Raw genomic sequence first — 27,868 nt, 5'->3', positions numbered from 1 at the left:
CATTCGTCTCATTCGTTTCATCCCCTATACTGGTGACCCCGATATCGAGCCACGCAGCCTCAATGAGTTCAGCATACAGCTCACCCCAGCCTCGCCGAGTCAGGCGGGAAAGCTGTCATCCCGCCTTCGACCCATCACGCAGGCAACAATAATCGCGGAAAACAACGGCTGAATACCTACCAACTAGCGAGTCCAGTCGCGACGTCAACGACAGGTGCATAAAAATGGGGGAGCGAATGAGATGGCGATCTTGACAGCCGGAGAAGGAGTCATGCACGAAAATGAGTCAAAGATGAGATCTTTCGATTTTCGATCTTTGCCTTTCGATATTTGCGTTTTCGGACGTTTCACTTTCGGTCCCGTGAGGTTGACCCAATGCAGATACAATGTATCTCTACAATACTATTGCCAAAAAAGTGTTCGAATGATGTCTGAGAGCATACAAAGAGGTTCAATGACGGTTACAAAGCAAATGAGCAGATGAAAGGAGAAACTAATCGATCAAGTGACTGCTATTAGCCGTGTTGAACTATAGTTATAAAATGTGTATGCTTTAGGCCAAATCTCACGAGAAGAAGAATTGGAGAGGTTGTCAATTTTGACAATTGACAGTTCTCAGTCATCACTCGCCGTTTTGCGCAATTGAATGGAGTTTCCAATGCAGTGCAGACTCTGCTTGTCTTCTGGTCCAGCCGAGGCTTTCGTCTCCATCCATGGAAATCCTCAGCCACATTTGGCGGAACGCATTTCGTCCTGCTGTCAGCTGCAGGTCGTTTACCCTTTACATTTTACTCGTGAATCTGATTAATGTGTTAAAAATAAATTCAAATTAATTTATGGTTACAATTTCGTGATTATTTTAATCTCAACCGTAATCTATTATGCTATACGTCCCAGTAGACTGGGACACTACATACGTATTTTCCCTACTGTCCCCGTGTCGTAGTCAATGAGTCAATTGTCCTGGTATTTTATTTAAGTAGTAAGTTAAACAACTAACGAGAGACCAGTAGTATAAGCTCGGTGGTGACCGAAAAAATGCACTCTCTAGACATCCAAACTTTCAAAGATGCTCAAGGAGAACTTACGCAATAGAATTCTACAAAAAAGCGTCAAGGGGTATTTGTATGTTATCCGAGGGTGCTAACCCTTTTTTTGTGGAATTCTATTACGTAAGTTCTTTTTGAAAATTAGGACTTCTAGCCAACCGATAGTTTTACGGTCGGTACCTTGGGGTTGCCACAATGATTTCAAATTTATAATCCAACTAGCTGAACCCTGCATGCGTTGCAATGCCACAATAACGCATGCAATTCCCGTTTCCGTTCTCGTTCCCGTTCCCATTTGTCCCACTTACAATTAACCCTTTTAAACGAAAACAAAAAATAGTGTGCCCAGAACACTATCGCAATAAACATGTTTCAATAGAAAATACTCAATATAAAATAGTATTAACAGTGGGAAAAAATCCCAAGTGAAAATACGTACTTTTGACTTTTGATTTGAACTGGACGACTACTTAGAGAGATTTTAAAGCTGAAAAGTACTACAAATGAAAGATAAAATACCCGACTATAGATTCCAATATTCATTTTGAACAGGAAATTTACAGATTTTGAGATATCGTCCGAACAACACCAAGATATAGAAAAATCGCGCGATTTAAAAAACACATATGTATCTCTGATTCTCGAGCCAATCAACATTTTTTATTACTAGATTCGTGTTTACTGGGCATATGTAGATCTATAAGAAAAGTCATATCTCGTCTCTAAACCATTTTTCGTGTCGAACAGTGTAATAGAAGTGGCTTTAGGCGTTATATTGTTGCCAAGTGAGGAATGTTCACAGACATTTCCAAATAATTTTAGCATCAGTCGTATTTGACGCTTGGTGCCAGAGAAGTGTTATACAATAGAAGTGCCTTTTTGAACAAATATCCTGTGTCAAGCGCGTTCACAGACTATAATTAGTAATAGTTGTCTCTGCCACGCTCGTAAGCGTGTCCGCGCGCGTAAAAAGAGTCAGAACATCGTGTCTACGCGCCAGCTTTTAATTAACAGACCTTTTTTCACGAACGGAATTAAGGTCATCACAAATTCACTACAGAAATAATACAGCCGGGGGGCTCAGCCTCATGGGGCGCAGCCCCATGGGGCTCAAAAGGGGGCGCCACAAGGGGCGCAGCCCCGTGGGGCCCCGAAGGGGGCCCGGGGGGCCCAGCCTCATGGGGCGCAAGCCCTAATAGGCATTAACTAAGGGGGGCGAAGCCCTAGACGGCAATTAATCATGGGGGCGCGGAGGGGCGAAGCCCTAAAAGGCAACTGATCATGGGGGCGAAGCCTTGGACGGCATTTAATCATGGGGGCGCGGAGGGGCGAAGCCCTAAAAGGCATTAACTAAGGGGGGCGAAGCCCTAAACGGCAATTAATCTTGGGGGCGTGGGGGGCGAAGCCCTAAAAGGCAACTGATCATGGGGGCGAAGCCTTAGACGGCATTTAATCATGGGGGCGCGGAGGGGCGAAGCCCTAAAAGGCATTAACTAAGGGGGGCGAAGCCCTAAACGGCAATTAATCATGGGGGCGCGGGGGGCGAAGCCCTAAAAGGCATTAACTAAGGGGGGCGAAGCCCTAGACGGCATTTAATCATGGGGGTGCGGAGGGGCGAAGCCCTAAAAGGCATTAACTAAGGGGGGCGAAGCCCTAAACGGCAATTAATCTTTGGGGTGCGGGGGGCGAAGCCCTAAAAGGCATTAACTTAGGGGGGCGAAGCCCTAGACGGCTTTTAATCATGGGGGCGCGGAGGGGCGAAGCCCTAAAAGGCAACTGATCATGGGGGCGAAGCCCTAAACGGCAATTGCTCATGGGGCGTGGAGGGGCGAAGCCCTAGAAGGCAAAGGCTCAGGGGGGCGCCGAGGGCGAAGCCCTAGAAGGCAAAAAAAAAATTGATTTTTTTTTTGGTTTTTTAAAAATTTTTTTTTGATTTTTTTTTTTATTTTTTTTTTTATTTTTTTTTTAATTTTTTTTTTTGATTTTTTTTTGATTTTTTTTTTATTTTTTTTTTAAATTTTAAAATTTTTTTTTTTTTTAATTAAATTAGCTTAGTCATGTTTAAGCGGTTTATATTATAAACACTGAGCGAAGCCGGGTAATACAGCTAGTTAGTAATAAACAATGACTTTCTGTGTTTCCGTCTAAATGTGGAGCAAATCTAATAATGGTGGAGGTATCTAATAGTTGATATAAAGTTTTGCTTACAAAAAAATTTAGATCGTATTTTGGCAATAAGGTGTTATTACCACTTGCTGTTAAGACACATTTAAATAATTCTTCACAAGTGCAGCAAATATCAATTACTTCTTGAGTGGGGTAAACTAACCCTCCTTTATCTTTTAAAATAATTAAACTGTGATACGGAAGTAGATTTTCAGAAACTAGCGCATCACAACAATAATTACAACAGATTTTTTGTAATATTTTTTTCACGGCAAACCCGGCGATATAGGCTATTGTGTTTTTTAAGCCCTTTGATAAAATAATTGCATCAACATATTTTACCTCCGTTTCCACAAACGATGAAGTTGATTTATTATTGTCATTTGAATCACTGTCCACATCTACAAAATTATGGCGAATACCAGAAGACGAAGAATTAATAATTTCTATGCTATTTTCGGGTGCACAATTTAAAACGTTGATGAATTCTAGGGGCCTACAATTGCTGTTGAAAGACGATTTTAATTCTAAATGGTTTTTTATATGCAGATTTAAAATGCAAAGCATGGGGTTTGTTATTATAACCTCCCCTATGGCGGATATTCGAGAAGTACATTTCAATGTGGTCTTGGGATAGCCGATAGGTCGCCAAGTACCTAAGACCTATATTTGATTCAACTATTTTTTCATATAAAATTTTAATGCTTTCTAAGCAAATAAGGAAGCCTAAAAATCCAGTTTTAAATTTAGATGTCAATACCGGTTTATTAATTTTTTTTAACAAAATTCCTGTGTTCATTTGTTTTTTTTTTTTTATATAAATTTTGTGGTATGTAAACCTAATAAAAAAAATTTAAAATCTTCAATTTTGTTAAAAATAACACTTTCATTTCTATTCGGTTTCTCTTCTCCATTTGCGGATTATGTTTACCCACTTTTCTCGTAATTGGCTGTCCTTAGGAACTCTAAAATTAACGTGTAATGTATATTTTCAACAAAAATATGTATATTATAAAATGAACGATGTTTACATTAATTAAACTTATTGAGTTGGTGACTTATTAATTAAAGTTTTTGAGTGAATTGGTTATGACTATAATTGAGTATTCGGTGCTACCCAGAGAAATGTTTTTACATTTATTTTTAAATTATTTTTACATTTCTCTGGTGCCACCCCTGAAATTGTATGCAGTCGGTGGCGGTCGCAAGACACAAGATGCAACTTGTCAAATTACGATGTCAATTGAATAATATGTTACTTAAATGATTAACTTACCTATGAAAATGTATTCCATGTTGTTTGTTGTGTGTATTTGAATGCATTGTGCAACTTTTAATGATGCACTTCCCCATCTTGCCAGTAATATGAACAATGTTTACTGTAGCGGAAAAAAACTTCAACTGTCGACACTTTTGATGCCTTAGGGCACTTCTCTGCTTAGTGCTCGACGTATGTCCGATAAAAACTTCTCTGTTTGTTTATATTACTCGCAAGATGGGCAAGTGCATCATTAAAAATTGCACAATGCATTAAAAACCCACACAATAAACAACATGGGATACATTTTCTAAGTAAATTGATCATTTAAGTAACATATTATTCAATTAACATCGTAGTTCGACAGTTTTTAAAAGTGTCATGGCGATCGCCCGCATTCTACATATATAGCAGCATCTGCTTGTGTTCCTGTTTATTGTGCTCCTGCTTCTGCTTCTACACCTGATAATATTCTACAGAACACCGCACTATCTTCGTCTCCAGGAACATCATCTCTTCCTTTTCGACAATTCTTTACTGGTACCGGTTCTACTAGCAACCTATTATTGCCAGCACAACATAGGAAGTTTGTTCATGTTCTTTATCTTCACAAGGACACCACCATTGACTCATTAACTAATTATGTTAAGATGAAATTGCCATCCAGTGATGCTATAGCTGTAAAATTAAACTCGAAGGGTCCTAAAGCTTACTCTTCTTTCAAATTATCTGTCATCGAAGCTGTCTATACTAGTGTTTTGAATCCGGACTTTTGGCCCGCTGGTATAGCTTTCAACCCATGGAAATTTCGTCGGAGCCCGGCACCCTATAACAAATAGGGTGCGCAAGATTCGCAAGATGACGATGCTGTACCAGAATGTTAGGGGTCTTAACTCCAAAACTGTTGATTGCCTTTCTTCTGTTCTGGTACAGCATCATGACTTCATTGCACTTACGGAGACTTGGCTAAATGAATCTGTTTGCGACTTCGAGATATTCGATGATAGATACTTAGTTTTCAGAAGAGATAGGGCCAGCAGAGGAGGTGGTGTTTTACTGGCTGTTCGTGCCGATCGTGTGCGGTCTGCTCAACAAATTCACCGTCTTCAATCAGTTGGTGAACATCTTTGGGTTCGAGTTGATCTTCCGCGGTGTTCCATCTATATTTGTGTAGTATATTTTCCTCCAAATCAAAACGATAAGATCTCTGAAGTTTTTTTTAATAAATTACAAGAGGAATTTAACTTTCTAAAGAGTAAAAATATTTTGATTGTAGGGGACTTTAACACTGTTACTTTGAAGAATGTAAGCATGGAACTGTCGCATATGTGCAATCTTTTTAATTTATCAGATTTGAATAATGTATGCAATGTTTATGGCGGAAAACTTGACTTGGTGTTGTCCAATATTATTTGCAATTCCAGTAGAAGTCCCTGTTTTATTGTTCCTGAGGATAAGTTTCACCCTACGCTCAGTATTGATTTTGATGCTACATGTTCCCATTTAATGTTAAATGATTCTGGGCACAATAGTAATCGTAATTGTAATTCTGTTAATCATGATTTTTATGGTTGGAAATTTAATAATGTTGACTTTGCTGGCCTGAATTCTGTTTTGTTGGAATCGGAGTGGATTGATCTTTTCGAGTGCTTGGATGTGAATGCTGCTGTCGAGATATTTAATAGGATTGTGCATTCTTCTTTTAACAAATGCTTTAACAAAAAATTTCCTAAATCCAGAAGAATTTTTCCTAGTTGGTTCTCAGCTGAATTAATCGTAGTCATCAGTCGTAAATGTTACTTGCACAAACGCTGGAAGTTCACTAAGGACTCACATGATTACGTTGAATTCTGTCAGTTGCGTTCTCATTCCAAAAAATTAATCTCAATTTGTCACGCTGACTTCATTAAGAAATGTGAAGATTCCATTTCCATAAACCCAAAATTATTTTGGAACTTTATAAATTCTAAACATAATAACAATTCGAATTTGACAATGATGTTCAATGGTGATGAGTCGTTCTCAGGTTCGAAAGATATCGCTAAGGGTTTTGCTGAGCATTTTAAATCTGCATTTGTAGACTCATTCACTCAATCTTCAAATAATAAGTTTCAAATAAGTCATTCCTTCATTCTGTCAGTATTTGAATTTAATATCAGTGATATGGAGTATGGGTTCCAGAAGCTGAAACCTAATAGATCTTTTGGTCCTGACTTTATTCCCGATTTTGTTTTAAAGGGATGCAAGTCCAGTTTGTTATATCCCTTGCTTCATATCTATAATTTATCACTGAAATATTCTCTGTTCCCTGACTCTTGGAAATGCACCAAAGTCACTCCAATTCACAAAAATGACGATAAATCTTTTATTAATAATTACAGACCAATAGCCATTGTTTCGGCTCCAGCCAAATTATTCGAAATAATTTTGCAGAGATTACTTTATAACCATTGCAGTCGGTTTATCATAGACCAACAGCATGGTTTTCGTTCAGCACGCTCTACGACTACTAATCTTTTGTCTTTCACAAACTTCATTACTAAATCGCTAGATGCAGGGCATCAAGTTGATGTGATCTATACCGATTTTGCTAAAGCTTTTGATAAGGTTGATCATTCAATACTTATTAAGAAATTGGCCAATTTTGGTCTATCGGATAATCTTACTGATTTTTTTACTTCTTATTTAAGTAATCGTCGTCAGTTTGTTTGTTTTGATGGCCATTTCTCTGAAGTATACCTCACATCTTCTGGCGTGCCCCAAGGCTCTAATTTGGGACCTTTACTGTTTCTAATATATGTGAATGATATTGGCTCGGTACTTTCAGATTCAAATTTTTTACTATATGCTGATGACCTCAAGTTATTCATGAAAATTGATAGTGTTTCTGACTGTGAGGTCCTTCAGAGTAATTTGAACTCTTTATGGTGCTGGGCGACTAATAATCATTTACCTCTTAGCGTTAGTAAATGCAATATTATGTCTTTTTCTCGGTCTTCTAACCCCACCTTATATCAGTATAATCTTGGTGGAACTCCACTGTGTAGAACATTATCCAAAAAAGACCTTGGCGTTACGTTTGAGAGCAGATGGAAGTTTGGTATCCATATTTCCAATATGTGCAATAAAGCTTCAAAGATGCTGGGTTTCGTTTTACGTAATGCTCACAATTTCAATAATTTAAGAGTTTTGCGTCTTCTTTATAACGCATTGGTCCGAAGCATTTTGGAATCTGATGCCATTATATGGAGTCCCAGTGAATTAACTCACTCTCTAAAAATTGAAAGAGTTCAAAGGAAGTTCCTCCGCTATCTATATATGAGGGAGTTTGGATACTACCCTCAACTGTTTCCTAGTGCTTTTGTGCAAGGTTCTGTTGGCTATACTTCCCTATCTCATCGGCGGGATATGCATCTTGTGTGTCATTTCTTCAAATTATTAAGAGGTGATATTTACAACCCAACTATATTGGAAGAAATGAAATTTTGGGTTCCATCTCGCCTCATTGATTATCGATTGCGTCCATTGTTCCAAACTATTAAAGCAAGAACTAATGTTCTTGCTTTTTCACCAATCGCTCGAGTCTTACGCTGCTTGAATTTGGTCAGCAATCACATTGATATTTTCAATATTTCACCGGATAATCTATCCGTATTTTTACTGTTTTTTACTTTTAATTCAATTTAAACTATTTATATATGTGTTTTTTTTTTTTGTGTATTATTTTCATTTTTGATTTTTCAATTTATTAATTCTCAATTTTTCAATTTTTAATTTTTATGTACAATTTTTTAAATGTTTTATTTTATTTGTTTTTCTATTATTGTTGTTTTATTTTTTCTTATGTATTTGATCTTTTATGTATTGTCTGGCCACAGTGTCATATTGGGGTGACCTGTAAAGACTCTGTGGTATACTTGTATATTAAAATAAATATGTACAAACATAAGATTTCAGGGGTGGCACTAGAGAAATGTAACAATTATTTTTAGCGTATTTATAGAGACGTACCGCTCAAAATTGACAAAAATTATTTATTCGTAAGGCCCCCTCTATTCTTATTACATCTCTCTGGTTCCCAAGGACAGAAAAATACAAAAAAGGGGATAAAAATAATCCGCCAACTGAGAAAAGAAAGGGGTTGGCCACGAACGCACAACACCACCATATACTCAAATTGTAAATAAATCTATATCAAAATAAAACTTTAATTTCTGTAGTGAATATGTGATGACTCTGATTATATAAACGTGCGTTGTAGCGTAGTATTTATTCGTAAAGGCACTTTATTATTATTATAACATTCCTCTGACAATAGGTGTCGCTCAGGGTCAACCCCTAATGGGTAAAATATATCATGCTAAAATATTTAAAATAAAAAACTTTTAAAAAGTGAAAGCCATTGGGGAATGAAAGGGGTAAGGGGGCGAAAGACAAGTACAAATTATAAGTTGAATGCAGGAGCTACCCATATGCTCGTGTCTGCTCTCAGTTCACGATCATTTCACCTTGTATTATAAATACTCATCCAAACTATTCTCATTTGCAGGTCGAGATAAATGACGGATTACCAGATACAATATGTCATTATTGTAACAACAATCTGGAATTGCTTATCAGTTTTCGAAAAGTTTGTCTTCAAAGTGACAAAATTTCGAAACTGAAATTAAACAAGCGTGTAAATATTAAACAGGAAGAAGTTCTACTGGAAGATTTAATATGGGAAAAAGAGTTTAATGTTCGTTCGCCACCAAACGTTTACAATGCCCCCATTAAGGACAAGATAAATGAATGGGAATTGAGTACCGCAGCTCAAACAGATTCTAAGCCAAGCATCCATTCAATTGGAAATGTAAATTCATCGGTAAACTGCTTTGTCAAGATACTACACACATTTAAATTTTATAAAATGCATTTTATTTTACAGATATGCAGTGGGAGTGTACCTTTAAGTGATCACAATCCAAATGAAAAACTCACACTTTTTGAATGTGATATTTGTTTTAAATCGTTTGATCAAACAGCTGACCTCGAGAAACATAAAACATATCATAATAAGGAAGTGTTGTATAAATGTAATATTTGTGACAAAACTTTCACTCGAAAAATGTATCTTTATAGACACGTCAAAAATCATACCGATCTAAAACCATACAAATGTGACATTTGTTCAAAATTTTTCGCTCAAAAAACGTATCTCAATAGACACATTCAACTTCACAGTGGTTTGAAACCATACAAATGTGACATTTGTATAAAGTCATTCGCTCGAAAACCCCACCTTGTAATACACAAAAAAACTCATACTAGGTTAAGATTAAAAAAATCAAACAAATGTGATATTTGTTTAAAATCGTTCACTCGAAAATATTCTTACTTGAAGCACATGAAAACTCACACTGGGATTAAACCATTTAAATGTGACATTTGCTTAAAATCATTCGCACAAAAATCTTATCTCATTAGACATATTAAAACTCATACTGGATTGAAACCTTACAATTGTGACATTTGTTTAAAGTCGTTCGTTCATAAAGATAATCTCATTGGACACATTAAAACTCATATTGGCTTAAAACCATATAAATGTGACGTTTGTTCAATATCATTCGCTCAAAAAGTCCATCTTGTGAGGCACATAAGAACTCATACTACTGAAAAACCTTACCTTTGTGACATTTGTTTAAAGTCATTCGCTCACAAAGATTATCTCTTTACACACATTAAAACTCATGCCGGTTTAAAACCATACCAATGTGATATTTGTTTAAAATTCTTCGCTCGCAAAGTTAGTCTCAGACACATATTATCTCATAATAAGTTGAAACCATAAAAATTTTACATTTCTTTGTAATTCATCACTCGAACATTCTACTTGTGAATCACATCACAAGTCATACTGGAAAACAATCATATCAATGTGATACATATTTGTTTGATATCTTTTCCTTGAAAAGTGTTTTTCATTGGAAACTTTATATCTCATATCAAGTTAAAACCAGCGCTTTCCAAAATCTTACAAAAATGGACGTTCGGTGAAACGCAACTCTGTACAAAGTATACATACATACACACAGGGCTTTTTTTCTCATGTAACGCCGTGGAACGGCCTTCCCGTACCTTTTTGTCTCAGCATTTTTTATGTTTCAATTTTTATCATTGGTGAGTTAATTGCTTTATTTTGATGTCTTTTAATAATTTTCAATTTCAGTCGAAATTTAGCAACAAGTAAGTTATGGTCCGATCCGCAATCTGCACCTGGATATGTTTTGACGTTTTGTATCGATGATTTCCATCTAGAATTTATTAATACATAATCGATTTGGTTGCGGTGACGATCCCCAGGAGATATCCAAGTGTATACTCGTCTAGGATGATGTTGAAACCAAGTATTCATAATGGACATTTTATTTTCAATGCAGAAACTTATAAGTTTCTCTCCTCTCTCATTTTGAATACCCAATCCATATTTAACTACTATGTTATCAATTTTGCTATTATTACCGACTTTGGCATTAAAATCACCAAGAATGATGGTCATTTCTTTGTTTGAGATATTTGACAATGTATCGAGTAGTGAAGCATAGAACGCATTTATTTTACTATCTTCGGCATCTGCAGTAGGAGCATATATTTGAAGGATGTTGAGTTTATATGGATGCGTGTTGAGTTTTAAGTATATAAGTCTGTCGCTTATGGGGTTGTAGCCAATTAGTGCACTTGTTAATTTAGATGTTAAGATCACCGCGACACCGCTATGTGACGAATCTTGGTTACCAGAAAAATATATCGTATTTCCATTTGAAGTTTTATAATGGCCGCTGTTCTTCCAGTGCGTTTCCGAGATTCCGAGTATATCTAGCCCATGACTGTACATCTCTTTCTCAACAACTAGTGTTTTCCCAGGATTCAGTAGTCCTCTAACGTTCCAAGTACCTATTTTGGATTTGTTCCGTAAAGTTTCTCCAGTCGCATATTTTCCACATAATGCCTGGTGAGTCACATGCATGTGGCCAGTAGCCAATTTCCAATCGTGAGACCTGGAACCTCGAAAGCGCCGGGTGTCAGCCGGAGAGTCGGACTTCTTCACACTTTTATTTTTGTACATCATAGTTATCTTGGGAGAATACTGCAGTGGATTCCCACTTCCTTCTACAGCGCAGTAAATGTTTTGACATCTTATACTGGCAGAGCTGCTGCCCACTACCAGGGATTTATTATAGAGTTTCCTTCTCTGTCAAAGATGATACGGTACCTTTGAAAACCGGGCTGTGCTTTTGTTAAGCGGCGGCACTTACTCGCCGCTGACCTGAGACCGTCATAGTGTTGTGTGACATTTTATAGAGTGAAACTTACCACGGATTCACTCATCACCACTCTTATCTGAAAATATATACATATATGTTGTATGTATATATTTTTGATGTTTGTAATTTTGCTTTGCCGAGCGCCTAATGATCGAGCGCGATTTAACGCAAGTGCGCAACATTCATGAAACCGTTAAAACCATGGAGTTAAAAAACCACAACTATTACAAATAGTTCTGTAATTTTTCTGGTTACAAATACTTGATGTATCATTTCAATTTCAATTTGGTGGTCAATTACTGTAATAGTAATAATTTGAATAAAATAGGAGGTCGCCCTCCCCCATTCCTCAAAATAATGTTTTTTTTATTTGTGATCGATATTATTCGAAGATGTATATAAGAAATTTTAAATGCTACTGTTTGCTGCATTCGTGCTTTTTTTCAATCGAATGGGGTCGCTACTACTTGTTAGGAATGCTGTGTCATCGGCGTAAGTTGCTACCGTGACATTTTTGTTTGGTGTTGGGATGTCTGCTGTGTAGATCGTGTATAATATTGGTCCCAAAATGGATCCATGTGGTACTCCCGCTCTGATTTTGTATAGCTTTGAAAACCCCTCGCCTTGTCTCACTTGGTATATTCTGTTCTCGATATACGATTTAATAATTGTGTATAGAGTGTGTGGGAGCTTCTTTTTGACCTTATATAGTAACCCCTTGTGCGAGACTCTGTTAAATGCCTGTTGTATGTCTAAGAAGGCTGCAGAGCAGTATTCTCTATCTTCCAGAGTTTGTCTGATTTTTTGGAACACTATGGACCTGCTCAATTATGGAGTGGTTTGCTCTGAACCCAAATTGGTGTTCTGGAATTATTCCTTCCTCCGTCACTACAGGTCGGATTCTAGCCAGTAGTATCTTCCCAAATAGTTTTGAGTTCGAGGTCAGTAAACTAATCGGTCTATAAGAGGATACTTCATTTTGGGGGTTTGCCGGGCTTGGGTATCATCATGATTTTTGACACTTTCCAGAGCGCTGGGAAATATGATGTTTTTAAAATACTGTTGAACCGTATAGCTAAGAACACGATTCCCTTCCTCGGTAGTTCTTTTAAAATTACCGCAGTGATTAGATCAAATCCAGGAGCTTTTTTAGGATTTAGCATTTTTATGTGTTTCATAATCTCTTTAGGTGTTATGCTCTTTATGGGTTTTCACATCTGAAAATCTGTTTTTAAAAAGTCATCTATCTCTTCCTCGGATTCATCTTCTGCTTTATTGGGTTTAAATACACCCTGAAGAAATTCTGCATAAATTTCGGCTTTTTAATCGTCATTTCTTCCCCATCCGCCATTTGGGTTGCGTATTGGTGGAACTGATTGCTGTGGTCGCTTGAACCTCCCAGTAGCTTTCCATAGCGAGTATTCGTTCGCTTTGAATGTCAGGTTGCTTAAATATTGGTTGAAGGATTCATCTCTCTTGATGATTTTTGAAATGATTTCCGATCTGCTTGTAATCGGCTTGAGATCCATATTCTTCTTAATCTTCGTTTTTCTTGTATTTTTATTTTTATTGCTTTGGGGTAGTTAAGGTTCTGTTTTGTGTTCTCGTTTTGACAGGGCGAAGATTTCCAGGTTGCTATTTGTATTAAGTTAGTTATATATCTAGTTGCATCTTCTGACATAAAAGAATCAGTAAACTTCATTATATTTTCACTTTGTTTTTTTTTTATATCCGAGATCGTTGACGTTCCAACACCATATTTATCTGACAAAAAAACGTCCTAAGACACCGCTTTTTAAAGCATTGATCTTTTATCTAATTTGTCTTTTAATGATAATACAACTCGTTTTCTTTTCCATATTGGTAATATTAAAAATAAATATTTTAATCGCGATCAAGTTTTCAAGAAACAAACGTCCTTTGAGTATTGAATTTTGAAGACAACTGATTCATTTCTCCTTCTTATTTTAGAATTTTTATGTTATGCATTTCAAAGCAGCAAAATCTTAAAATTTGTGTTTGTTTTTAACGATCCGGATAATCGTGGTTCTATTGTACATACATATTACTTACTTATCAATGCATTGGTAATTAAATTGGTGATAGTCAGCAACTCAAAACAATATCACTTGCACTATTCCATATTTTTCACTTCTCATATTCAACAATTACTCAATTTACTCATATTCAACAATTAGCAATGTTTTATATATGTACAAAACTTGAAAATATAGGTCTGGTCCATGGATCTGATCTCAAAGCAACGAACTGAATTGCCCCCGATGAAATATAAGCGATCAGGCTCGACGGCTGCCGTAATTGACGGATTAGTGTATGTATGTGGGGGCACCGTGGAGTATCCCAATGATTCACTGGATGTTGTCGAACGGCAATTTTTTATATTGAAATTTAAAGAATATCGTCATCTATATCTTATATATTCAAGAATATGTTTGTGTATAATGTGTTGAAAACATAATAAATCATTGTATTTACTGTACGGAAAAGGTTTTTTTTTTTAATTTTGTCCCTGTAATTTAAACCGAGATACTTTGATACACACCTTCGCACGGCACATTCACACAATTAAGATTAAACTGTTATTTGACATTCGAACCGTCAAAGTGAAATGAACGCAAAAGCGATTGCCAACCGGATGGTTAGAGAGTGTCAGTTGAGCTGGTCTGATGAGTGATGTGATGCCCGCGAACTCCTGACGGCTTTTGGCTCGAACACCTATAATATATCGGTCTCCGTGACGAGAAAGAATGTTAAATTACAGAAAACGCAAATATCGGAAGGCAAAGATCGAATATCGAAAGATCTCAAGTCGAAAGATCAAAAAATAATGGTGCATGTTAAACGGTACATACTCACTTAATTTGCGCGAGCAGGATACAACAGGAACAAGCTTTTCCTCCCGTATTAATGTGCGCGCGCAGAATACGGGAGGAAAAGCATGTTCGTCTTGTTCCTGTTGTATCCTGCTCGCGCAAATCAAGTGAGTATGTACCATTTACCATGCACCATTTTTTTTTTGATCTTTCGACTTAAGATCTTTCGATTTTCGATCTTTGCCTTCCGATATTTGCGTTTTCTGTAATTTAACATTCTGTCTCGTCACGTAGACCCATAATATATATGTATAATCACATCGATGCTTAACACGTCGAATCTACAATGACGGAAAGAACTAGTATGTCCGTATCAACGTGCGAAGCTCATATGTCTGGAGTTGTAAGGCAGGGAAGGTATGTTGACTGTATCCCGGCCTAACGAAACACATGTTGTGTAGTTTGTAAGATGATCTTTATTGCTCGATAAATACATTTGTTATTGTATTGACGACGAAGTATAAATGTAATGAAGTTGCTTCGCGGAGTGAGCCATGTTCGAGGTTCTGAAGCTCACTGGCGTTGATTCTGTTGATCTGGCAGTGCAACGGTTTATTTTTCAGTTATACACGCGGTTCCAGAAGTGCATTCCAGAGGGGTGCGGACATTTGTGTGACGTTGGAGTATGTGTGTGTATTGACATCGATAATGAATAAGTAAATAATAAAAATTTCGTAAATAAAAATTATTTGCGAATAATTTTTTTGTGTGACCAGTTATCATACGATCAATTTTTAGTTTTTGGTGTGACCAGTTTTCTCGTGATCGATTTTGGGGTGTGACCAGTTTTCACGTGACCAGTTTTAGGGTGTGACCAGTTTTAGTGTGACGGGTGATCACGTGTGACCGATCTAGTGCGATCGGTTGTCCTGTGACTGGTTCACATATGATAAGTAGTCCGTTTACCTGAACTATAGTTATAATAAAATGTGTGTGCTTTAGACCAAATCTCACGAAAATAAGTTGTGACTGGAGAGGTTGTCAATTTTGACATTTGACAGTTCTCAGTCAGCACGTGTTGTAACTGACTTAATGGAGTTTCCAATGCAGTGCAGACTTTGCTTGTCTTCTGGTCCAGCCGAGGTTTTTGTCTTCATCCATGGAAATCGTCATCCACATTTGGCGCGACGCATTTCTTCCTGCTGTCAGCTACAGGTCGTTTACCCTTCACTCGTGAATCTGATTAATGTGTTTAAGATAAAGTCAGACAAAAGTATGGTCACAATTCTTGATATCTTAACTTAACCGAAATGTAGGCTTGGCATATGTCCCGGGAGACTGGTACATGTCCCTGTATATAAATCTTTGTCCCCGTGTCGCGGTCCATGAGTCAGTTGTCCCGATATTCTATCTAGCTAGTTAGGCAGATAAAAAATAATAAAGAAAAACATGTAGTCAACAGTATAAGATCGGTGGTTGCGTTAATGCTAACCACCCAAAGAATCTCGGGTTCATGTACCGAGTTGACCTGAATTGAAAATAATGTATTCCGAGTTTTTCTGCAATGCTGTTGGTAAGACTTGGATATTTATTTACTTATCTATTTATATCGAAAAATATAAAGAAAGGCAAAAAGAGTAACTACCACACGTAACAAAATATATTGGGTGAATCATATTTTAACTTACATATACTGACATTAAATAAATCAAACAGCTCATTACATCATTGTATTATATGTAAGTTCAATACCATAAGCGTCGCTCAGGGGCGATAAGTGTTATAAATTCGACAAAACTCATCCAAACCAATTCAATTAATAAATATCGATTAGAATATTGACCAAACAGTCGTCATCCCATTAAAGTTTTTTAAAACAGCTTAACGTGACTCAAAACCTTACAATAAATATTTCCATTAAAAAAAAACTAAACAACTCATTTTAATTTTTCTCATTTGCAGGTCGAGAAGGATGACGGATTGCCAGATACGATATGTCTTTCTTGTGAAAACAATCTGGAATTGCTCATCAGTTTTCGAAAAGTTTGCCATCAAAGTGACGAAATATCGAAACTGAAGCTTAAAAAGCGTGTAGATATCAAACCAGAAGAAGTTTTTTTAGAAGATTTAATATGGGACAATGAGTGTGATAATAAAACGCCACCAAACGTTAACAACATTCCTGTTAAGGATCAGATGAAGGATAAGTTAAATAAATGTGATATTTGTTTAAAATCGTTTGATCAATCAGCTGACCTCAAGAGTCATAAAAAAACTCATAATAAGGAAATGTATAAATGTAATATTTGTCACAAAACTTTCACTCGAAGAATGTATATTCTTAGACACATCAAAAATCATTCTGAATTAAAACCATACAATTGTGACATTTGTTTAAAATCATTCGCTCAAAAGGCTTATCTCATTAGACACATTAAACTTCACAGCGGGTTGAAACCATACAAATGTGACATTTGCATAAAGTCATTCGCTCGAAAAGCCCACCTTGTAATGCACAAAACAACTCACACTAAAAAGACTAGGTTAAAAAATGTGGTTAAAAAATGTGGTAAGTTAAAAAAATCATTCAAATGTGGCATTTGTTTAAAAACGTTCATTCGAAAATATAATTTCTTGAAACACATTGAAACTCATACTGGTATGACACCATATAAATGTAAAATTTGTTTAAAGTCGTTCACTCAAAAATATTCTTTCTTGCAACACATGAAAACTCATGGGATAAAACCATTTAAATGTGACATTTGTTTAAAATCATTCGCACAAAAAGCTTATCTCATGAGACACATTAAAGGTCATACTGGGATGAAACCTTACAATTGTGACATTTGTTTAAAGTCGTTCGTTTCTAAAGAGACTCTCATTGGACACATTAAAACTCATATTGGCTTAAAACCATATAAATGTGACGTTTGTTCAATATCATTCGCTCAAAAAGGCCATCTTGTGAGGCACATAAGAACTCATACTACTGAAAAACCATACTATTGTGACATTTGTTTAAAGTCATTCGCTCACAAAGATTATCTCTTTACACACATTAAAACTCATGCTGGTTTAAAACCATACCAATGTGATATTTGTTTAAAATTCTTCGCTTCCAGAGTAAGTCTCAGACACATATTATCTCATTATAAGCAGAAACCATAATATTTTTTACATTTATTTGTAATTCTCCACTCGAACATTCTACTTGTGAATCACATCACAAGTCATACTGGAAAACAATCATATCAATGTGATACATATTTGTTTGAAATCTTTTCCTTGAAAAGTTTTTTTCATTGGAAAATTTATATCTCATATCATGTTAAAACCAGCGCTTTCCAAAGTCTTACAAAAATGGACGTTCGGTGAAACGCAACTACAAAGTATACATACATACGCACAGGGCTTTTTTCCCACGTAACGCTGTGGAACGGCGTTCCGGCACCTTCTTGTCTCTGCATTTTTTATGTTTCAAACTAATATTCTTTATAATATAATTTGAATGTAATCTTTTCCAATAAAAAAACTTGACATAAAGTGAGTTCCAGCACTTCTTTTTCCGTATATATATGTATATAATTTTTATGTTTTATGATGTTTGTAATTTTGCTTTGCTGAGCGCCTAATGATCGAGCGCGATTTAATTCATGAAACCGTTAAAACCACAACTGTCACAAATAGATATGTAATTTTTCTGGTTACAAATACTTGATGTATCATTTCAATTTCAATTTGGTGGTCAATTACTGTAATAGTAATAATTTGAATAAAATAGGAGGTCCCCCTCCCCCATTCCTCAAAATAATGTATTTTTTATTTGTGATCGATATTATTTGAAGATGTACATTAGAAATTTGAAATGCTGCTGTTTCCTGCATTCGTGCTCTTTTTTAATTGGAACAAATCAAACTTAAAAGGTAAAAAAAAACGTCAACGTTTTCTAAAATTAAACAAAGTTAACTACTTCCACACGACAAATTAAAATAATGATTTTACACCACATCGTAACGGGTTGGTAGCCATGATAAAATAGTTAAGTTGGTATAGTAACCCGACCCCCACTCCACGGACCAAACGATTTCCGTGCGCGCAATTCTACAGTCTCATATGAGCTGGAATTGAGAACGGACCAATGAGATAGCCCTGAAGAGCCTAAGAGTTAAGCATCATTATTTGGGCAAACAATCAGAAGCCGTCTCCAGAGAGGAAGGGACCACATCATAGCCCATCGTAATGGTCTCCAGCTCCTTTCCACTTAGCCACTCAACCCGTACATATGTCCAAATTTAAAATTAGAGCGCCAAGGGCCCTACAAAATTCTAGATTAGAGCGCCAAAGGCACCTCTACTTTCTAAGCTCAAACATTTGTACTCGGCAGATTCTATTAATCTGATGAAGGCGCATTCCCTTTTGTATATTATTTCTATTATGCTTCTCAAAAAAAAAATGTTTAACATTTCCCTGTGGCAGACACAATTTAAATCTTGTGCTATACGACACTGCAAAATCTTATGTAACATCGAAAAATTTTTCGTTATTCTCCAAAGATTGTTTACACTATTTTCAGTTTCAATAAATTATGGGGGTAGGGCGAATTTTTGTGGCAACGATTGTCATGCGCGAGATCGCAATTTGCGCAATAATCCGTTTACCGTGTTGAACGGTAAACGGACTACTAGTCATATGTGAACCAGTCACAGGACAACCGGTCGCTCTAGATCGGTCACACGTGCTCACCCGTCACACTAAAACTGGTCACTCCCTATAACTGTTCACACCCTAAAATCGGTCAATCAGTTTTCTCGTGACCGATTTTAGGGTGTGACCAGTTTTCTCGTGAACCGAACCGTGTTGAACTATAGTTATAAAATGTGTGGGCTTTAGACCAAATCTCACGAAAATAAGTTGTCACTGGAGAGGTTGTCAATTTTGACATTTGACAGTTTTCAGTCAGCACGTGTCGTAATTGACTTAATGGAGTTTCCAATGCAGTGCAGACTTTGCTTGTCTACTGGTCCAGGCGATTCTTTCGTCTTCATCCATGGAAATCCTCAGCCACATTTGGCGCGACGCATTTCTTCCTGCTGTCAGTTACAGGTCGTTTACCCTTTACTCGTGAATCTGATTAATGTGTTTAAGATAAAGTCAAACAAAAGTATGGTCACAATTCTTGATATCTTAACTTAACCGTAATGTAGGCTTGGCATATGTCCCGGGAGACTGGGACATGTCCCTGTATATACATCTGTGTACCCATGTCGCGGTCCATGAGTCAGTTATCCCGATATTCTATCTAGGTCCCGATATTCTACTAGGCAGATAAAAAAAAACACCCATTTTAATTTTTCTCATTTGCAGGCCGAGAAAGATGACGGATTGCCAGATACGATATGTCTTTCTTGTGAAAACAATCTGGAATTGCTCATCAGTTTTCGAAAAGTTTGCCATCAAAGTGACGAAATATCGAAACTGAAGCTTAAAAAGCGTGTAGATATCAAACCAGAAGAAGTTTTATTAGAAGATTTAATATGGGACAATGAGTGTGATACGCCACCAAATGTTAACAACATTCCTGTTAAGGATCAGATGAAGGATAAGTTAAATAAATGTAATATTTGTTTAAAATCGTTTGATCAATCAGCTGACCTCAGGAGTCATAAAAAAACTCATAATAAGGAAATGTATAAATGTAATATTTGTCACAAAACTTTCACTCGAAGAATGTATATTCTTAGACACATCAAAAATCATACTGAATTAAAACCATACAAATGCGACATTTGTTTAAAATCATTCGCTCAAAAAGCTTATCTGATTAGACACATTAAACTTCACAGCGGGTTGAAACCATACAAATGTGACATTTGCATAAAGTCATTCGCTCGAAAAGCCCACCTTGTAATACACAAAACAACTCACACTCGAAAGACTAGGTTCAAGTTAAAAAAATCATACAAATGTGGCATTTGCTTAAAATCGTTCACTCGAAAATATAATTTCTTGAAACACATTGAAACTCATACTGGTATGAAACCATATAAATGTGAAATTTGTTTAAAATCATTCGCACAAAAAGGTCATGTCGTTAGACACATTAAAACTCATACGGGGGTGAGACCTTTCAAATGTGACATTTGTTTAAAGACATTCGCTCACAAATATAATCTCATTAAACACATTAAACTTCATACTGGTTTGAAACCGTACAAATGTGACATTTGTTTAAAATCATATGCGCAGAAATCTCATCTCACTAGACACAATAAAGCTCATACTTATTGAAACCGTAAACTGTAATATGGATGCTCTCCCAAATAATCACCCCACACATATTATTGCTAGCATGTGTCTATTTGAAACACATGTTTTACAAATCTCAACATTAACATTATGTATGTTTCTTTAAACCTTTGTAATGGTCTTACGACCATTATTTATTGACTTCTCCCCTAGCATACTTCACTTAAACCCTGTAATTTATACATATGTAAAGACTAAAGTTTTATTACTTCTTCCAGATTGTTATTAAAATACTTTGTTTCAAAGTTAAACTCTAGTTATATTCGGATTTAGACATATGTTTCATTGGGTAATTGGACTATTCGTCACATTGGGGTGGTCACAAAGACAATTTTTGTCATGAAAACCGCGAATACACAATATTTGGCACTCAAGTTCTCGTTACTATGATAGTTATCGTTAGTATGATGGACTTTTCGGCTGCCAGATGTTCCGTTATAGAGATTTTAGTGACTTTGTGACGAGTAATTTGTGACCAGTAATCACCGAACCGTTTCATTGTTCTCTGAATGGTTGATTTTACCCAGCAGATTTTATATATACAACCACCATCTCTTTGTTAAGGCACTTGCGATAGATCTCGTAAATACAAACTGCTTTGGGAAATATATTATAAGCATTTAAAAATTATGTTTTTAATTATTATAATCTTCTACTGTAAAAAAATGTTATGTACACCGCCGAGTAGTTGCAATCGGACTAGGCCGAGTAGCATCCCAGAGACTATGTGACCGTTATAATTGGTTTTAAGGATTATCTCTAGACTCGTAAGTGCATGTAGGCTAAACAATGGCCACCGAAGTGGTCGCTATCGGTCCCTTCGCAGAAGTGACCGATACCGTGGGACTGGGTGCCGTGGGAATACATATCCGGGTACATGCCTAAACAATAGGGAAGTAACCGACGTTAAAGATGCCTTGAGCGACCGACCCGTTATAAGGCGGTACTTCAAGGCGATAGATAGGCGATATCAAGACATTCTGGACGGAGCACTGCCAGTGCGTGTATCTCCTTAATCACCAATAAATACTGTGAAACGACTTTGGCCTTTTACTTGGATCCTCCACCCACCCCTACGCAACAAAAACCCTACTTGTGAATCACATAAAAACTCATACTGGAAAAAAATCAAATCAAAATGATACATATTAACGTTGTGTTGTTGCATTCATTCAAAATGAGCGATTTTTGTTGCATCTCTTTTTTGATGCGATAAATCGCAATCCAAACAAATCAAACTGAAAAAGTAAAAAACAAATCAAACTGAAAAAGTAAAAAAACGTCAACGTTTTTTAACCACTGCCACACAATGAATTAAAATAATAAACTATTATTGCCAAAAGAAGTATTCGATTGATATCTGAGACAATATAATATATTCTCCGTTATAGATCACTGAAATGCAAAAATAAAATATCACTGAAAACACTCCTGCAGGTTATTTTTGGGACTATTTACTGTAAGCGTGTCCCATGCGTTAATGACTTTTCAGACACGTGTTGTTTATGGGGGAAGCGTGTTCTTCCTTTGTTCTTCGGGCACGGTCACAGGGACCGTTGCCCTTGAGCGTATGCGTGTTTGGTCAGGATCGATAATATAGCATGAGTTGTACTATATGCCTACAGTACCATATATGATATTATGGGGGATGAACATTGAAGTATAATGTATAGAATAGTCATTCCTAACAAAAGTATCGCTTAAAAGCGAGCCATCGAAGAGAGAGACGGAAAGTCAGAAGAGAGACAAAAGAGTGAGGAAAAAAAAAATCGTGGAAGTGATCGTCCCTTATCGTCCCTTGACGTTTAGGGACGCACGGGCACATACAGATGTTCGGACTTTGTCGAACTAATACTACCACACAATTTCACTAGTAGAGCCTATTTCAAAGACATCCTACTGCTACAGAGATTAACAATCAACTGAGCAAAACAGCCGAAATCTCCGTTTGAACGGAGTTTTTGTAGCAACATTTTTGTAAGCTAAGAGCGCTTCTACCCATTCTACTTCAATGGGGATGAACGAATGAGACGACTGGCATGTTAATGCACGTGTTTAATTTATGATAGCTGAAGGCAGAGTGAGGTGGCTAGCTCCGAACATAATCGAGTTGGTCCCCACTCGCAGGAAGGTGACCAAACTCGACCATTTCGTATAGCGAGCCGCCACAATATATATGGGCTAGAGATGCTGCGTTTTTTTACGCATGTTTAAAAGTATTGTGGCGGCTCGCTTATACGACATGGTCGAGTTTGGTTGCCTTCCTGCGAGTGGGAACCAACTCGGCTGGGTTCGGAGAGCCACTACTCACTCTGTCTTCAGCTGTCATATAATAAACACGTGCATTAACATGCCAGTCGTCTCATTCGTTCATCCCCCATAGTATCAACAAAAAAAAAACACGTAGCACTTGGCACTCAGTGTGTTTTTTCCCTTATTCTTGTTTATATCATTTTTTGCATCATATATAGCAATTGGTTATGTTATTCGATAAATAGCCTGTCGTTAGCCGTGGTAATTGGACTATTCGTCACATTGGGGTGGTCACAAAGACAATTTTTGCCATGAAAATCGCGAATACACAATATTTGGCACTCAAGTTCTCGTTTCTATGATAGTTATCGTTAGTATGATGGACTTTTCGGATGCCAGATGTTCCGTTATAGAGATTTTGGTGACTTTGTGACGAGTAATATGTGACCAGTAATCACCGAACCGTTAGCCGTATTGAGCTATACATAGTTACAAAATGTGTTTGCTTTAGACCAAATCTCACGAAAAGTACTATTCGAGAGGTTGTAAATTTTGACATTTCCCAGTTCTCGGTCATCAATTGTCGTTTCGCGCAATTGACTTGATGGAGTTTCCGATGCAGTGCAGACTTTGCTTGTCTTCTGGTCCAGCCGAGGCTTTCGTCTCCATCCATGGAAATCCTCATCCACATTTGGCGCGACGCATTTCTTCATACTGTCAGCTACAGGTCGTTTACCCTTTACATTTTGTTTAAAGCCTAGACGCGGGACCGCTCGCTGCTGTCAGTGGCTGTTGTATGTGTGTCGGTGTAAAGAAGTGTAGGAATACATGGTAAACACGTACACATGTACTACGCATTGTCAATCCACGCACCAAGAGCAAGCCGACCCCTACACAGCTACAGGACATGACTTCCAGAGAAAGTCACGCTAACCACTAAACAGGTACAGGGCGTGACCTTCCAAAGGAAGACGCTCGACCCCTACACAGCTGCAGGACGCGACCTATCCAGAGGACATTTTGGACCTATATAAACCCGATGCGGTGCAAACGATCGACAAGCGCCAGACAGACTGAACCACAGATTAACGACACATGTACCTTATGCGTGCGTACTGCTCGCACTTACACTAAGCGAAATCTACATACCAAAGTCCCGACATACACCTACCCTGTATACGTTCTGTGCTTCTGATACTTTAGTTCCGAATTTTGCCTTATTAAACTCGCCAGAAAGATCCAACTCAATTTTAATAATTGCACTTCGAAAAGGTTACTCGTCATCTGATGTGCAATCTATCATTCGTGAAGTCGAGAATTGCGTTTAAAGCAGCCATTCAGTTAATCTGTGGTTCAGTCTGTCTGGCGCTTGTCGATCGTTTGCACCAAACCCATATAAACCCCCCACAGTGTACTCAACAGACAGTTCAACCAGCTCCCTCACCGAAGTCAGGCCGAAATAGTCTTCTTCGCCGCGAATATTCTCTACTCGCCAAAACTTGTATCAACTGAACAAAAATAAATATCCTCTGGTTATATTCAACAGAGATTCCATAGGCCGGGTACGGTTGAAAACCTATCACCCGTCCCTATAGAAGTATTGCCAGTGCAGAAGAAAATTGCTTGGTCGACAATGCGCAATTATTATACGTACCTAATTATTATTTATTTATTTTATTCTAAACAGACCATTGTGGCATAACAGGAATTCCTAAAGCGCCACAATGGTCAAAAAATATAACACAAAAAAAACAAAATATCAATTAATACATAACGAAAATAATATACTCATCAATTATACATAAAAAAAAAATACATTTGAACATAAACATAAATACATCCATACATAAACATAAAAAATAGCATTTAATAATAACAGATAAAGTAAAAATATCAAATAAAAAATATAGCATAAGGAATGCCTTGCACCTACAGTCAGTTTCAATAAATATGTAAGAAACAACTACAAATACAAAACATCCCTGTAAGGCCCAAATGGAAGAGAGTTAATCGAAATTTCACTCATAAATCACTATCAATAATGAAAACAATGATGAGCGCAGACTACCAGATAAATGGGTTAGAGTAATTTCCGACAATCTACGCTCACTAAGGTGGAAAATATCACATTCAGTCTCGGCAGCAACGATTTCATTAAGAAGTCGAATAGCTCTTGGAATAGGAGCCATTCGAAAAAGGACTGTGCGGGCAGGAGGTACAGCCAGCAAATGATGATGTCTACCACGCACATAGTGATTAGGGACATAAAGTCCCAACTGCTCCAGCAACAACGGGCATGACGTATTACCACATAAGAGCAGGAGAACGAAACGAATTAATGATAAGTTTCTCCGAAGTTCAAGGGAATTATACCCAAGCATGTCCAAAAGGAAAGGCCTAAGCTTGCAGAGCAACTCGAAAAAGTGGTTGGTAAACGTAATAGTTCTATGGGAAAATGCCTTTTAAATTTTAATAATGTGTACGATTGTTTAAAACTCATATAATAATTGCGCACTGTCGAACAAGCCGCTTTCTACTGCATAGGCAATACGCTTCTTTACGCTAACACACATAAAACAGCAACGAGCGGCTCGAGCAGTCCCGCGTCTAGGCTTTAACCTACATTTAAACATTTACCAACTCTGATTAACGTGTTATAAATAAATTCAAACAAATCTATTGGTAAGAACTTCATGATTATTTTAACCTTAACCGTAATTTACGGCTGCAATACGTACCTGTAGAATGGAACACTATATTCCCTATTTATAAACGTGTCCCCGTGTCACACGAGACAATTGACCTGTTATAATATGTAATAACTAGTAAGTTAGATATTAAACAAGAGTGAATGTTATAATGTTATGAAGTAAAAATATGAGATGCCGGTGTTAAAACAGATTCATTTTATTGGTATTAATTGAATGTTAATAAAGAAATATGGATTGGAATATTGTCCAAACAGTCGTCATCCTAATCAATCTATTTCCATTAAAAAAGCTAAACAACTAAATCATTCTCATTTGCAGGTCGAGGAAGATGACGGATTGCCAGATACGATATGTCTTTCTTGTAACAACAATCTGGAATTGCTCGTCAGTTTTCGAAAAGTTTGTCTTCAAAGTGACGAAATTTCGAAACTGAAGTTAAACAAGTGTTTGAATATCAAACCGGAAGAAGTTCTACTGGAAGATTTAATATGGAAAAATGAATTTGATATTCCTTTGCAACCGAACGTTGACAACACCCTTGTTAAAGACGAGATGAAGGAAAAGTTGTATGAATGCGATATATGTTACAAAACTTTCGCTCGAAGAGTGTATATTCTTAGACACATCAAAAATCATACTAAATTAAAACCATACCAATGTGACATCTGTTTGAAATCATTCGCTCAAAAAGCTTATCTCATTAGACATATTAAACTTCATATTGGTTTGAAACCATACAAATGCGAAATGTGTTTAAAGTCATTCGTTCGAAAAGCTCACCTTGTAATACACAAAATAATCCATACTGGGCTAAAACCAAACAAATGTGAAATTTGTTTTAAATCGTACACTCGCAAAGCTTATCTCGATAACCACATTAAAACTCATACAGAGTTGAAACCGTTCAAATGCGACATTTGTTTAAAAACGTTCGCTCGAAATATTTCTATCATTCAACACGTTAAAACTCATAGTGGGTATCAACCGTCCATATGTGATATTTGTTTTAAATCATTCGCTCATAAAGCTTCTCTTATCAGACACTTTAAAACTCACACTGAGATGAAACCTTACAAATGTAAGATTTGTTTTAAGTCATTCGCTCGAAATGCTTATCTCATTACACATATTAAAACCCATACTGGGTGTAAACCACACAAATGTGACATTTGTTTAAAGTCATTTAATAGAAAAGCACACCTTGTAGGACATAAAACAACTCATACTGGGTTAAAGTCACACAAATGTGACATTTGTTTAAAATCGTTTCTTCGAAAATCCGGCCTTACGATCCACCAAAGAACGCACATTCGGAAAAAACCATACCAATGTGACATTTGTTTAAAAGCATTTGCTCGAAAAGATTCTCTCTCTAAACACATTAAAAAACACGACATTTAAAAACTGTGACAGTCTCGATTAATCGTAACGTCTAACAACCCTGATTAAAACGATTGAAACCAAATAAATGTGAAATGTGACTCATACTGGTGAAAAACCATACCATGTGCCATTTGTTTCAAATTCTTCGATGAAAAAGAGTTCGTCTCAGTCACCTGTCATCTCATGATTAGTTAAAACCACAAAAATTGTTAATTATATTATTTTTTTGAAATCACATAACTCATACTGGATACAAATCATATCAATGTGTACATATTTTTAAAAGCTTATATTTAGGATCATTTTGAATTCATCTGCTCTAAAAGTTTCTCTCATTAAACACATTAAATAGAGTGTAATAGTTGCTCTCATTAAATAGATTAAACAAAACACAACTCAGAATATACATATGAACTTTACTACAAAAATATTGTTACAAACACTTGATGTGAAAATCAATTGGTAGTGAATTACTGTACTTGCAATAATTTGAATAAAGTTTATATCCCCATTTCCTTAAAAAAAATTGTTAATAAAAAAATTTAAAAAATAATCTGATCGATTTTTTTTTTTTCGCTTATTCTATACCACATAGGCA

At 36.6% G+C, this 27,868-nt stretch overlaps 5 protein-coding genes across 7 annotated transcripts in view; all 5 read left to right on the top strand.

Annotated features, from left to right (window-relative positions):
* The window catches only part of LOC143921502 (uncharacterized), a 189,925-nt gene that overhangs the window by 82,268 nt on the left and 79,789 nt on the right, over positions 1–27,868 (top strand). The window lies entirely within an intron of this gene.
* Positions 551–14,283, top strand: LOC143921479 (uncharacterized). Of its 3 annotated transcripts, XM_077444808.1 has the most exons (4): positions 578–769; positions 9,023–9,325; positions 9,401–9,548; positions 14,015–14,283. In XM_077444808.1, the coding sequence occupies exons 1-4, from the start codon at positions 647–649 to the stop codon at positions 14,050–14,052; spliced, it is 612 nt and encodes a 203-aa protein (XP_077300934.1). In that variant the 5' UTR covers positions 578–646; the 3' UTR covers positions 14,053–14,283. The 3 variants fall into 3 exon arrangements, with proteins under 3 accessions (XP_077300933.1, XP_077300932.1, XP_077300934.1); XM_077444807.1 differs by having other exon boundaries at positions 551–769; positions 9,401–14,273; XM_077444806.1 differs by having other exon boundaries at positions 551–769; positions 9,023–9,337; positions 9,401–14,273.
* Positions 577–27,817, top strand: LOC143921484 (uncharacterized). The gene is made up of 3 exons (XM_077444812.1): positions 577–618; positions 23,743–23,903; positions 26,206–27,817. The coding sequence occupies exons 2-3, from the start codon at positions 23,781–23,783 to the stop codon at positions 27,286–27,288; spliced, it is 1,206 nt and encodes a 401-aa protein (XP_077300938.1). The 5' UTR covers positions 577–618; positions 23,743–23,780; the 3' UTR covers positions 27,289–27,817.
* LOC143921480 (uncharacterized) lies at positions 15,594–19,060 on the top strand. Its single transcript, XM_077444809.1, has 2 exons — positions 15,594–15,829; positions 16,577–19,060. Exons 1-2 carry the CDS (start codon positions 15,707–15,709, stop codon positions 17,783–17,785), a joined length of 1,332 nt encoding a protein of 443 aa, XP_077300935.1. The 5' UTR covers positions 15,594–15,706; the 3' UTR covers positions 17,786–19,060.
* On the top strand, positions 19,320–22,231 carry LOC143921489 (uncharacterized). Its single transcript, XM_077444819.1, has 2 exons — positions 19,320–19,720; positions 19,982–22,231. Exons 1-2 carry the CDS (start codon positions 19,598–19,600, stop codon positions 20,903–20,905), a joined length of 1,047 nt encoding a protein of 348 aa, XP_077300945.1. The 5' UTR covers positions 19,320–19,597; the 3' UTR covers positions 20,906–22,231.

This window comes from Arctopsyche grandis, chromosome 13 (assembly GCF_051622035.1).
Source record: "Arctopsyche grandis isolate Sample6627 chromosome 13, ASM5162203v2, whole genome shotgun sequence".
Classification (NCBI taxonomy): Eukaryota; Metazoa; Arthropoda; class Insecta; order Trichoptera; family Hydropsychidae; genus Arctopsyche; species Arctopsyche grandis.
The sequence above is the reverse complement of the archived record's forward strand: the minus strand, read 5'-3'. Positions and strand labels throughout refer to the sequence as shown.